Source organism: Eptatretus burgeri, chromosome 5 (genome assembly GCF_056783735.1).
Source record: "Eptatretus burgeri isolate ZD-2024b chromosome 5, Ebu_testis_v1, whole genome shotgun sequence".
Lineage (NCBI taxonomy): Eukaryota > Metazoa > Chordata > Myxini > Myxiniformes > Myxinidae > Eptatretus > Eptatretus burgeri.
Window position 1 is genome coordinate 121,829,289 of NC_140965.1, and position 13,688 is coordinate 121,842,976.

At 45.7% G+C, this 13,688-nt stretch overlaps 1 protein-coding gene across 2 annotated transcripts in view; it reads left to right on the forward strand.

The window, feature by feature from the left end:
• LOC147027257 (A disintegrin and metalloproteinase with thrombospondin motifs 3-like) overlaps nucleotides 1-13,688 on the forward strand; it is a 399,233-nt gene that overhangs the window by 34,802 nt on the left and 350,743 nt on the right. Inside the window, exons 1-4 of one of the 2 annotated variants that reach the window (XM_085883515.1) lie at nucleotides 9,573-9,933; nucleotides 10,221-10,251; nucleotides 10,514-10,872; nucleotides 12,787-12,946. In XM_085883515.1, the coding sequence (XP_085739641.1) occupies nucleotides 9,835-9,933; nucleotides 10,221-10,251; nucleotides 10,514-10,872; nucleotides 12,787-12,946 (649 nt within the window). In that variant the 5' untranslated portion in view covers nucleotides 9,573-9,834. Of the gene's footprint in view, nucleotides 1-9,572; nucleotides 9,934-10,220; nucleotides 10,252-10,513; nucleotides 10,873-12,786; nucleotides 12,947-13,688 lie in introns of those variants that run through there. The other variant, XM_085883516.1, reaches the window with a different exon arrangement.

Genomic DNA, 13,688 nt, shown 5'->3' on the forward strand with positions numbered 1-13,688 from the left:
GATTTAAGGTGCAACTTCAGAGTTGCTCCAATAAGCCGGTGGTGAGTATTGAGGAACTGAGCACTCCGTTAGACCCTGCAGTTCTGGATCATCCTCCAGCGACCATCAACGAGGACATGGTCAATCTCCTTTACTACACCGCCAGCGTTGGAATACCAAGTCCAGCGATGAGCTTGTGGGCGCTGAAACCATGAACCAGCCACCCTAAGTCCATGACTTCTTGCAAAGTCAAGGAACTTGGTGCTATTCTGGTTCATAGTTCCTGACCCATGGGGACCAACACACGTCTCATAACCATCCCTATCAGTTCCAGTCGATGCATGGAAATCCCTCAAGATGAGAAGTGTATCTCGTCTGGGGCACTGATCAACCACAGACTCTAGCGTGGCGTGGAATGCATTCTTCACGGTGAGATCACTTGCCTCATTCGGAACATAAACAGAGACCAGGGAAATGACACCTAAGGAGTGATGAATCCTTAGTCTCATAATATGCTCGTTGACCGGTGTTACCTCAATTATCATTGGAGTCAGCGTATTGGACACAGCTGCAGCAACTCCTTGGGAATGGTAACCATCAGTGCGACCAGACCAATAGTAGTTGTAACCACCCATCATGATCTCGCTGCAATCTGGTCTCTGAACCTCAGAGAGTGCTGCAATACTGATGTCCAAGCGCTTGAGCTCATATGATAACAGAGACGGGTGATCATCCTCTCTTCGGGATAGGACATAACAGGCACACACCCGGAGGGACTGCCTCAGGTTAACCCAAGGAGACCGCCGTCTGGTGGACGACACCTCAGCACCACTCCGACACACTCTCCCACAATCTCACCCAGGGATGTTACCCCATAGTTTCCCTCTGTCATCAAAGATTGGGGGTCCCGAAGGCTTTGCCCCAATCCCATCATCCGGTGAGCTGCCCAGGAGGTACTCCCACGGAGTGGGTTTTCAGTTTTCTTTGCATTTTTGTGTTTTACGCAATGAAGGGTTTTCCGGTGGCCGCAGTGCAAATCCTGCCACCAACCTAATTAGAAGTAACCCAACTGCAGGACGTCCACAGACACAGTTGGGCACAAGATATGGATGGCCATTGGCTCACAAGGAGCTCCTCCGCCCTTTGACAGGTTTTGTTTTTGATCCTGCTGGGTGTCCGTATCCAAACACCCTCCTCACCAAAAAAAACCTAGTGGAGGAGGCGGTTTATTCGCCGACAACCCGACCATGGAACAGGTTAGTACAGGTTTACATGATACCTGTAGCAAGTCACAGATCTAATCTGGCCTGACCTGACAAGCATGCAGTGAGTGACAGCAACGTGAGGAGCTTCTGATTTCATTAGGTCTGTAAATCCTGATTTGTTCCCAAGCATTGTTGGTGCACTGTCAGTGCAAGTCGTCCCCAGCTTCTCACTCTAATCAGAAAAATCATGATTTCCAAAAAAAATATTGGACAAGTCCACTGTTTTTGTGGTTGCTGTAATTAGTTTGCAGAAACGGAATTCTTCCTTGATTGAACCACTGTTCACGCAATCGCACAAAAATCACCCAGTGACTGCACTGAGTTACATCGGTGCTTTCATCCAACTGTATGCTCAATGGGAGAGGACTGGTTTTCAGTTCTCCCATCACTTGTTGAAGAATAACTGAAGACATATCTTGAATTTGTGAGTGAATCGTGTCATTTGACAGCGGTATTTATTTGATCAAGGTTTCTCCAATCGTGTGTGGCTTCTTGTTTTTTGCAATGAGGTAGGCCACTTTGTATGATGCTTCGAAAGAAGATGTTTGAGTTTGAGAAAATCCAAGTTTGGGAAAAGTGCCAGATGGAGCAAATTGAGCCTTCTTGTGCTTGAAAACATTCAACCCATATATGTATATTTTTGAAAACCTTGTCAAGGCTCGTATGAGAGAACACACAACGCATAGCCGGGGGGGGGGGGGGGATGAGATAAGAGCGGAATGGGAAGGACAGAACAATGAGAAACAGACATTGGGAGATCTGTGGAAGGGAGAGGGAGAGGGATGGGGCGGGGGACATAGGGTATACAAGATGGACACGACAGGGACTTTCAGGAAGGAAAGCAGGGAATTTGAAGGAGGTGGATTAACGGGGGTAGAAAAGATCAAGGATTTGGATGGGGGAAGATAATAGGTGGTGGTGAACTGCTGTTTTGAAGGCTGGAGGGGAGAATGGGATTGAACAGAATGATGGAGTTTATTCCAAAGGCAGGAAAAAAGAGGAATGAAAGGGTGAAGGCAGGGCCAGATTTACTTGCTTGTGGGCCCAGGCCAAACCTTATCAGTGCCCCCCCCCCCACAAATATTATATATATTGTAATGTAAAAAAAAAAAAGAATTACAACATAATGTTTCAAATTCAAAATCAATAATTTTTAATCAAATTATTTCCATATCAATTCCATCAAAGTAAATCAAGTTCCATATCATGTACATCTTACACATAGGAATAATGGAAAAATACAATGAAACTGAAGCATAATAAATTTTGCAAGCACAACTATGTGAAGTTCAAAATGACATTTTCCTGCTTTTTTTTCTATGGCAAATTTGTCTGATAATGCTTCTGTCAAGGGATTGTAGGAGGTCAGATAATAAGTCAGGTAAGCAAAAAGTAATTATAAATTAGTTCAAGTCGAGTATAAGAGATACCAATATCACAAAATAAGAACACAAAAACACACGTAATATAACAATGAAGTCCTCTAAATACAACACGTAATGTATATAATCTACAGATAGATAGATGGTGGGAAACAGGCATTTAAAAATGTACTGTTATATTTTTCGTTACCTTATTTTTTTTTTTCATTTTACTATAGGGCCTACTAGCCTACTTGGCTGATCAGAGAACCCACAAGTCCCTGGTGGGCCCTCGGCCAATGGCCGATGTGATTTTGGTAGTTTTATCAGAAGGGGGTTGTTGGCAGGCCTTTTGTGCCCTGCGGAAATATGGTGGGGACAAATCGGAGATAGGGGAGGGGGGGTGAGACCGGAGAGGAGACAGTCAAAGACAGACAGATGACCGAACTGCCTGTCGTGAGGGAGTGAGAGGCCCAATGACTCAGCCTCAATGTGGGAGATACCAATGATCCGATATGCCTTGGTTTCCACTGTGTCAAGCTGAGAAAGGTGAGAGGCAGGAGCACCAGCCCAGATGGAAGAGCAGTACTTCATCAGGCTGTGGACAAAAGCTTTGTATGTGGTCAGGAGCTCAGGTGGGTCGAGGAAGGACTTTGCAAAATGGAGAATTCCCAGTCGACGACTGGCTTTGGAGGGCCGGTTGGAAATGTGGGTTTCCCAGGAAAGATCATGGCAGATCGTGAAACCCAGAAGCTTGAAAGAAAGGATTTATTCAAGAGGATTGTTGAGAAAGTAGATGGGTGGTGGGGGTGGTTCCAAACGGTCCTTTTGGAGAGTCATAGTGAGAGTGAGATTTGTCTGGATTGAAAGACATGTTCCACGTGTTGGACCAGTTTGTAATATTACCCAGCTCTGCAGAGAGTGAAGATGCTGTTGCTTGCCAGTCTGAGGGATGACAGATGGTACGACAGAGGGTGCAGTCATCAGCAAAGAGATAAACTGGATTTTCCAGAGTCTGAGAGATCATTGATGAAAACCAGAAAAAGAACAGTGCCCAGAACGCTGTCTTGAGGAACTCCAGCCTGGACAGGAAGAGGAGATGAAAGAACTCAATTTAGGGCCACACGTTGACTGCGGCAGGAGAGGAAGTCTGCGAGCCATGAGTGGAGATGGCCTTGGAAACCAGAGGAAGAGAGTGGTGAGCAGGGCAGGGTGCCAGACAGTGTCAAAAGCATGCAATATGTCTCGGGATATGGCTCTGATTTCATGTCCGGCATTGAGGACCTCCATCCATTGTTGGGAGAGCAGAAGCAGCATATCCAGGGTCGAGTGATCTGGTCTGAAACCAAATTTATGATCGGAAATCAAGCCATTGGAGAAGAGGAAGGATTTAATGTCTGAAGTGATGATGGATTCCATAACCTTGTTGCTTTCCCATCGGGAGAGATTGAGAGAAGGCTGATTGGTCTGCAGTTGCAGGGATCTGTTTTTGCACCTTTTTTGTGCAGTACAGTAATGTTTGGTGATTTCCAAGTAGATGTCAGTTGACCTTGAGCAAATGAGAGGGTGAATAGAAAAGAGGGTGTGAGCAAGAGCAGAGGAGCAGGTTTTTAGGACACGTGGGCTGATGCTGTCTGGACCGGTTGCAGAATCTGAGTCGAGGTTTGACAACGAGCTCTCCACTTTGTCAGAAGAAAAGGTCACAGTCCAGGGACAGTTGGGTGCGACTGGGTTAGGTGGGTTCAGAAAGTGATGGGTTTCGGACACGAGTTCGATGCAAACACCGAGTTTAGGCATTCAGCCTTTTCACGTGCGGTCTCAGCAGTGCGGCCATTTGAGGTAAGGGAGCAGATGGAGGGGAACATACACCAGAAGCAGATTTGATTAGACACCACCAGGACTTGGAGGAGGGAGAGAGGTTTGAGAGTTCAGACTTAAGATTAGAGAGATGTTGTTTTCTGGCTCTCCTGAGGGGATATACACACTTGTTCCGAGCTTCATGGAAGGAACGGAGATTACCCTCAGTTGGGTTTGCTTTCCATGAGGCAAAAGCAAGTTGTTTCAGGCCAACTGCCTCACCATAATCTTCAGTGAACCATGGGCAGGAGGAAGGACAAGACAATTGAAGACTCGAGGGGATAAATCTGTGCATGAGGGAGAGAAAGTTTCTTGGAAAGAATTCCCAGAATGAGTTTATGTTGGAGAAAGTAGCGATGGGAGAGCAGTGTAGAAGTTTGATCACTGCTTTGAGACCATGCCAGTTGGCCTGATTGAAATGCCAGACTCAACGGTGCTGAGGTGGTTCTCTGATAACAGCCAGAGAGATCTCCACTTTGACAAGGACTTGAGCGGAAGTAGAACAGCAGATATCAGAGAAATTTGTCAAAATCATATCCAGAAGATAGAGTACAATTGGTTGAGATCCGGGTCAGGAAATTGACCGATTGAGTCAGTCCCAATGAGTCGCAGAAGTCTTTTGCTGAATTGCCATGACAGTGGAGAGAGGTACCCACACCGAGTCAACTGGCATGATAACAATTGAAATCACCACATGTGAGGAAGAGAGAGTTTGGATGACAAGATAGAGGTTGGTCCATGTTTTTGGAGAGTGAGGTGTAAATGGAGTCATCACTGTTTGGTGGACGGTAGAATACACATATAAACATGAGGTGGGAGTGGAGGGGAAGCCGTAGCCAGAGGTATTCCTGAGGGTGTGGGGGGTGTGGGGAATGAGGGGCAGTGCATGGAGAGTGAGGAATGGAGTCTTTGATGTGGAAAGCAACTCCTCCACCAGGACGAGGCTCAGGTCTGTCATCCTGGAGGGGGGAGTAACCAGGGAGAGATACTTGGGAGTCAGAGACGTCTTGAGGGAGGAAAGTTTCTTTTCGGCAGATTATGTTTGGCTTGTCAGTTGCAACCTGTATGGAAAGATTAGTGAGGTTTGAGCAAAGGCCCCGGATATTTGAAGTCCACACTGTTAATGAAGAGGGAAGAGGGGAGGCTTTGGTTGCAGGGGATGGGAGGAGAGGGGAGGAGAAGGGTAGGACAAGGGAGGAGGGGGGGTGGTCAGGAGAGTTGTTAAAAGAGTGTGGGGGATTGCAGAATAGCTCGTGGAGGAGTTTGGATGAGTAGGAGAAAAGGCTTTGTGGTGCTTTGGAAGAGAGGGGGGGGGAAAGAGAGGGGGAAGAAGGCAGTTGTGGATTTGAGGAGGTCGAGTGATGAGATGGAGGTGAGAGAGCAGTGGAAGACGGCAGTTTTGTGGATGTGAGGAGGGGGGATCTTGCAGAAGGTGGAGTGAGGGGGTTGAATGGTGGGAGAAGAGTGAGTGGGGAGTTTTCGGGAGGGAGTCCTGGAGGGAGAAGAGTTTGATGGTTGCTTTGAGAGTGAGGGGTGAGAGGGGTTAGTTGGCACTGAAGTTGTGAAAAAAAGAATGTTTGATGGAAAGCGAACATTCATTGCAAACTGGGGATATTTAATTTTTTGGTCAGAAATGCAATGAAACACATTTCTTGATGGATGCAATTAATGCAAATTAAGAGAATGGAGAGAAGAAACGCTGTCACAGTTGGATTTTATAGGCAAGGTATGAGGGAAAGGTCGAATTGAGAGCAGCCTGTGGAAATAGAAGAAGTGTAGTTCATTGTGATACAGTAAAGAAAACCACACTTGTGTGAGAGAAGATGAAGCATTATAAGAGATCGTTTTTATTATTATCATTATTATTATTATTATTATTATTATTATTGTTGTTTGAGAGAGTTTTCATCAGATTCAGTCATATTCAACATTTTCATGATAGATTTGTTCCAGATGCTCTCTTCGCTTTGCAGGCTTCTTGCTTTGATTACAGAGAACCTTCCCACACAGGAAGCACTGAGGTTTCTGAGTTCCATCCCGATTCAGTGGTAAAGATAAATCCAAATTTGATGTGGCTCTCAGCATATTTCCGTTTTTAGCTGGACATGTTGAATAATTTATTTAATCGAGGGTATAATTTATTAAAATTACAGCTTTCCTTGATGCTGAGATGAATTGGAGCTGCGTTTTGTTGCTCACAGAGAGATGAGATACATATTTTGCCCAGAGTCGTCGCATGAGTCTGTGCATAGGCAGCGAGAAGGTTGAAATCCTGTCGCAAAATTCTGATGTCATGCTCAGCCAATGGTGCGGAGCGTCGGCTAAATCGCTGTTGAACACACGATCTGGAGCGTTGGCTTAGTTATTCGTCTCCCGACGTGTCTGGGCGGTGTTTGTCTCCGGACAGCTTGGCTCCAGATGCGTGGGGTGGTGTTTGTCTCCGGACACTTCCGGCTGGTGTTCCTCTCCCGATGTGTCTGGACAGTGTTTATGTCCAGACAGGAGTTTGAGTCTGGATGTGTCCGGACGGGAGTTTGTCTCCGGACGTGTCCAAGCTGTGTTTGTCTTCGGATAGCTTGACTTCAGACGCTTCCGGGCAGTATTTGTCTCCGGGTGGTATTTGACCAGTAGAAAATGTATTTCAGACATTATTTTGTTTCCATCTTCACTGTTATTCCATGCAGAATCATTTTCATGAGACGGTGTGAATCGTAATTAACACTCCACCACACGTCTCCCTTCCCTTCATCTCACCTCACACTGTCTTCCCTTCCCCCACCCTTCTCACTCTTCCTCCCTCTTCGTTCCCCCTCCCTCCTCTCTTTCCCCCTCTACCTCCTCACTTTTCCCCCTCTCTCCCTCCCCCTCCCCCCTCAGTATTCCCATCAGTGAAGCGATGGGTGGTATTTGCTGGTACCTCAATTCAATTATGATTTTGAGTTTCGATCCGGATGTAACCTCAGAATGGCGTTTCTATTCGTTTACTTCACGAGTGTTTGTCATATTGTATTTTGTTAAATTAATGGTACAGTATCGTATTAATTTGTGTTTGGAGTTATGCTGTTTGGAATGAAAATATGGAGATTGAGTTTAAAGGCGAATCAGGAAATTATGCGAATGTTTCCACCGGTGACATTCATGGATTCGGCATTTGTAGTTTGGCATTTTTTGCCCAAGTCCTTCAGGAACCTGTGTTATGTTCATCGGCTTTATTGGGTTCAATAATGTTCATTAAAATAATATTCTGGAAAGTTTGTGCAATAATGTTTACACGTCGGGGTGTATTGCAATAGTTTTGCCGTCGTCGCTGTGGTTCTCAAAATAGGTCCTTTTTCTTTTTCCTTATTTTCTTAGTTTTATTTTGATTTTTCTGCTACAAGACCTTCCTTCACAGAGACAGAGAGAGACACACAGACAGACACAGAGAGAGGAGAGAGGCACAGAGACACACACCCTGGAGCAACCATTTTGTGTCCAATGGGGAACGAGGCCGGGTTGAGCCCATGAAGGAGCTCTGTGGATTCCTTCCAAGGAGGGTCAGTTGGAGGCCCTGTCTGTGTTTAGTGGACAAGTGTGGAGCTGGAGGAGAACAAGGCCTGCCATGGCCTGGTGCACGTGGTATTGGAGGACAATAAGAGACGAGCCTGAGGTGCGTATGGCCGGCATGAATCATCTTGGTGAACCAGAGGCAAGGTGCTATGGCCTACTGTTCGAAGAGTTGGAGAAGTTGCGCAGATCGATTTGGGGTCGTGGAGGTTCTGGACCACCCCGTGGAGGGGGGAAAGTGGTGAGGCGCCATTCTTGGGGGTCGGCGGTTGAGCCTGAGACGAGGCAGCATTGAGTCATCCAAAAACAGACTCGAATTGTGTTCTCCTCTCCTCTCTTCACACTATCTTTCTTTTTCCCTTTTATTTTAATACCTTGGCAAATATTATTTGGTTATTTTGCTTGACCCGTCCCCTCCCTTGGGATTTGACAGGGACATTTGTCGGGGTGTCTGATTGTTGTGTCTTTCTTGTCTTGGCGCCTGCCTATCGTTATTTAATTATTTGTTTACCTCCATATGTCCATAGAATTTTCCTTTTGTTTTTTTTTTAATTGATTGTATAATCCTGCAGGTTGGTTTATCCTGAGTGAAGGATTTGTACTCATTTATTTTGGCTTACATTGCATTGCTGGATCGGCGTACCTGTACATATGGTGTATTATTCAGCAAGGCTGATCTGCGGTTTGGTTTATCCTGAGAAAAGGATCTCAATTCATTTCTGACCTGGAATTGTTTTGGTGGATCGGTATACATTCGCATCCTGTGTACCTCCTGGCGTTACGCAAGCACGCGGATAATCTTGCTCGGTCAATTCTGGCTGCCTCGATGGCACGGCCCTTTAAGCAGGTAAATGTATAGACCTCCCGAGTACATGAATTAGGAGCTTCTTGAGCAATAGGCTGTACCCCAAGCCCCCTACCCAAGGGCTAGGTCATAACACTGGCTGTCCACCGGCTGTTCGGCCCCTCCCGTACATAGCATGGTCAGGTACCTCGGTGTGTGTGTGTGTGTGTGTGTGTGTGTGTGTGTGTGTGTGTGTGTGTGTGTGTGTGTCGCATTTACTATTGGTAGTCGTACCAGTATATCATTGTTAATAACTTTTGAACGCTCCTTGTGATAGTGGGCAGGAATCCCACCATGAAATACTTTTTTATGTGCTCTTAGGGGAATGGAAATTAAAAATGGCACACCTGTATCTTTCCCAGTGCTGGAACAATCAACGCGCTATCCCACACCATACAAACAATGCTATATCCAGCCTCCAGAGTAGAGACTCCAGACAGATAAAACGATGGAACCGGAATTGAAACATGCTCGAGCACCCAAAATCAGCGTCTAATTCCTCTTAATATCATCCCTCTCCCGCTGATCAGGTGAAAGTTGTTTAACAAGCTGAGAGCACGAACAATGAAAACTCTGTGACGTCTATAAATCAAGAGCGATACACTCTTGCATGATCTTGCCATGCACGCAATGACGTGGCGAAGCACGCATGACGTCAGGCGTAGGAATGTCCCGTTTATTTATGCACGTGCAGGAGCGCCTCTCGCTCTTCCACTCCGGCGCAGGCGCCGCTGCACAGCCTCGTGTGGTCTCCCAGTGTTACTCGGCTTTCTCGCAACGCGACGGGCAGGCTCGTTCATAATTTAATAATAATATTATCGGGATGATGGCAATTAGCAAGTAACAGCCACGACAGCAACAACGCAGTGTTTCACAATTCAGGCTTCGACGCTGAAAGGAGGACTCGACCTCAATCTTGAAGTTGTTTGTGCCCACCAACTTTTGTTCGACAGGGACTTCTTTCTTTATTTTTTCCCTCTCTATGCATGCGTCTTTTTTTTTTTTGTACAAATACACGGAAATGAGACCTGCCAATTTCATGTTTCTCTCTCTGTTATCGGTGCTACTTCATGGCGAAAAGGTATGTTTCCAATATTGGAATCACTGAACCACAGTAAACTATGACCTTTCACCCGAACCTTTCCATCCGACGATGATCGCTCCGATTTGCTCGGTGCATGCATTCGGTGCTCTGCACAGTTGCAATGGTAAAACGATTGTTTGCAAGTTTTGGAGTGAATGCGAGTGATGCAAAAGTTCTAATGACGTCATGTAACATGTGGCACTTGGGCACGAATAATAAATCATGTGAATTTACAACACAAACGCCATCAGACGTTGCATTCACAGTATCTTTCTCTTTTGCAGACGCAAAGTTTCCTTTTGGGAGGACTTGCAGGTGACTAACTTTTTCCATCATGGTGTGACCAGTTGACCTCTTATGATGTCATAGTTGAACTTTTTGGATGACTTGCGTTCGCACCACGGTGTTGAAACATTTTTATCTTTTAAAAACTATGAATGAAGCAAAATGTGACTGCTGCAAGTACAGGCTAAGTTTTTCAGCAATATGTGTGAGTCTAACACGGTGGTGTTCGACACGCCTGTCTAACACTGTGGTGGTCGCTCTGAATGATTCATGCCCGGTGCGTGAATCTCAGGAGACCTGTCAGAGCGATTGTCCGAGTTCGAGTTCACCACTCCCGTGAGCACCGATGGCAGCGGTGCTTTCCTTTCGCTACAGCTTTCTGCACCCGCTTCATCAACACGCTCCCGACGAAGCATGTGGGGAGAGAGGGCAGACAAGCGGCGATTCTTCAATGTCACCGTGTCGGGACGCCGACTCCATCTGCACCTCGAGCCCGTGGGGGAGCGCCTGGTCGCCCCGGGGGCATCTGCAGAGTGGCGTGACGATGGGGGGGCTTCCCGCCGCCGTGTTCTTCGCCAGGACTGCGTTTACCGTGGGGTCGTCACCAAGATTCCAAATGCGGTCGTTGCACTAACCAACTGTGATGGTCTGGTATGTATAGGCACGCGTAATGTGTGTTGCTCATGCGTACATGTAATACAAATGCTTCAATGACCAAGTAAATGAAAAGGCTGATGGGATGAACACAAACCCATGTTTACATGACCACGTGGGAGCTCTTGTCCTTCCTAAAAGCTCATTAGGTGCTGAACTGAACCCACACTAAAAGCTCCTTTTGTTATCAATAACTTCAGATGTACTAAGACTCTCCATTTAAATAATAGCATTCTTCGAACAAAAACGTTTTTATTTTAAACCAACACTAATTTCTGTGTTACATATGTTCTTCACATGTTATGCTGATGTTCTTCACATGCTATGCTTATGATAATCACCCTCAATTGGTGTCCATTGATGGTTATATGCTCAGGTTTTCAATGAATGGATTTCTGTGGCTTTGTGGATGCATGAACCACCATCCTGGCATCACTAAGCGTTATGTACACATGATGTAAGGGGAAAAAAATGGCATTCCGGCTTTCTCCAACCACTTAATCCCATCATCGAGAGCAGGTATGGATGCATAATGATTGGACCACTTAGTCCCATCATTGAGAGTGTGTGATGGAAGCAACATGCATGATTAGACCACTTAATCCCATCATTGAGAGCATGTGATTGATCCATCATGCATGATTAGACCACTTAATCCCATCATCGAAAGCATGTGATGGATCCATGATGCATGATTAGACCACTTAATCCCATCATTGAGAACATGTGATGGATCCATCATGCATGGTTACACCACTTTATCCCATCATCGCAAGCATGTGATGGATCCATCATGCATGGTTAGACCACTTTATCCCATCAGTAAGAACATGTGATGGATCCATCATGCATGGTTAGACCACTTTATCCCATCAGTAAGAACATGTGATGGATCCATCATGCATGGTTAGACCACTTTATCCCATCATCGAGAACATGTGATGGATCCATCATGCATGTGCGACTTTACCTGATCGGCTCATGTAAGCTGGGTTCAGATCTGTGACTTCTCGCTGAATGGGTCCTTTATTTATTTATTTATTTAACCAGTTCATGACTTTCTTATTTTGCAAGGGAAGTTTGTCAGAAATGGAGAAAGGAAATTCCATGATTTGAACTGCACAGAAGGAAAAAAAATAACTTAAGAAACCCTCATTTTGTAGACTAGGATGGAGTATAAAGTGTTGTACCGGAAACTGCATGGAAATAAAGGGGCTCCAGAGGCCCCAGCTGACCGTGGCTGCCTTGAATGAAGAAGTCGAGCTTGCAGGGTGTTGTGTGCAGGGAGGGTGCTGTGCTAACCTTGTGGCCCCATTGATGACTGTATTCATCTTTCAGTTTACCTCTTCAAAAAGAATCGATCTCATACGTGCTGCTTGGTGACCTTGTTAATGTTGTGGTCATACATAACTTTGGTAAGATGTATGACTTACGAATCCGCTGTCGTAACGAAGGAAAGTGAACGAACGCCCTGTTGGCTGTGATGTCACGACCAAGTGGGGATATGAAATGTGAAAGCAATTACATCAAGCCTGGCCCAGCAGGGTTATAATAGGAACCAGCAGGCCATGCAAGCATGCTGCTAAAGGGGCACCCTATAGCACACATTGAGTCGTAGCAAGTTGGAAAAGCTGGAGCCCTTTGTGTTCTTCTGAAAAGGAATCATTAATTCTGTTTCTAACTAAAGTTTTTGCCTTTTTAACTCTGATCAGCTCTTCTGTGGCCCGTCCATATAATAAAATCCTGAGGACTATGCTGGCACATTCACTTTCCGAAGTGGGTGTTCTTTTATCCTTGTGAATGACCTCGAGAATGTTTGGAAGCGCAGATTTGAGGGTGAACGTCTGTTTATAGCGATGGTGTGTTTTGCTGTCGGATGTGTAATCAACTTGGCTGTCTTGCCACCCATAGGCTGGGCTTATCCACCTGCCTGATGAGGATTATTTCATCGAGCCTTTGGAACGAGGGAGGACTGAGGCGGAACAAACACGAGGAAGGACTCACGTGGTATACCGGCAATCATCTATCAAGGCCCACACTCTTCTCAATCCTGCAGCCACTCGCCATTCAGGTGTGCAGCTTACTCGCATGCAGTGTCTTACATCTTTCATGCAACTGTATTCCCATCCTATAACTGCAGCACAACGATAGTGAAGCAGGTTAGAGACAGAGACGGAGAGCCTCTGGCTGCTTGCTCATTTAACATACTTTCCATTGACAAGTATGCCAAGGCTTCATTAAGGGTTACCATGGAGTTTGGTGAGAAGTGCATGTTGGGAGCTGCTACGTTGGTTCAATGGCATTTGGTTTGGGACTCGTATATGGATGAGTTGCAGGCCCCAAAAATCGAAGGTCGACCAGACATGATTGTTTGGGTCGAAATCCCAAATTTTAAAATGGGATTGGCTTGGTGTCTGTGTCTTTTTGCTCTGTTACTCATGCGTGCTTCCCATGAGCTTGCTAACCATTGGGCCGGATGTTGGTTCCAGGGAGACCACATAGAACAAACTTCCCATTCTCGTTGTCTTTTCTGTTGGGAATTTTCAGATTGCTTCATGCGAGCAGCACTTCTCCAAGAAGACCATGTTCTACTAATGGGTACAATTATTTCATGTGCAAGTCACGGTTGTTTTCAAACATTAGATCTCATCGGACTAATTGCTTTTACGAGACATTTTTCGGCAGCAATGCACAAGGCTCATAAAGAAAGCTGTGATGGAGATTTTTGAAAAACAACAGAACTTGCGATTCAAATGTGAAGCACATGTCAGCTTGAAATGTACGCTACACAACGCTTAGCTCATATCGATGTA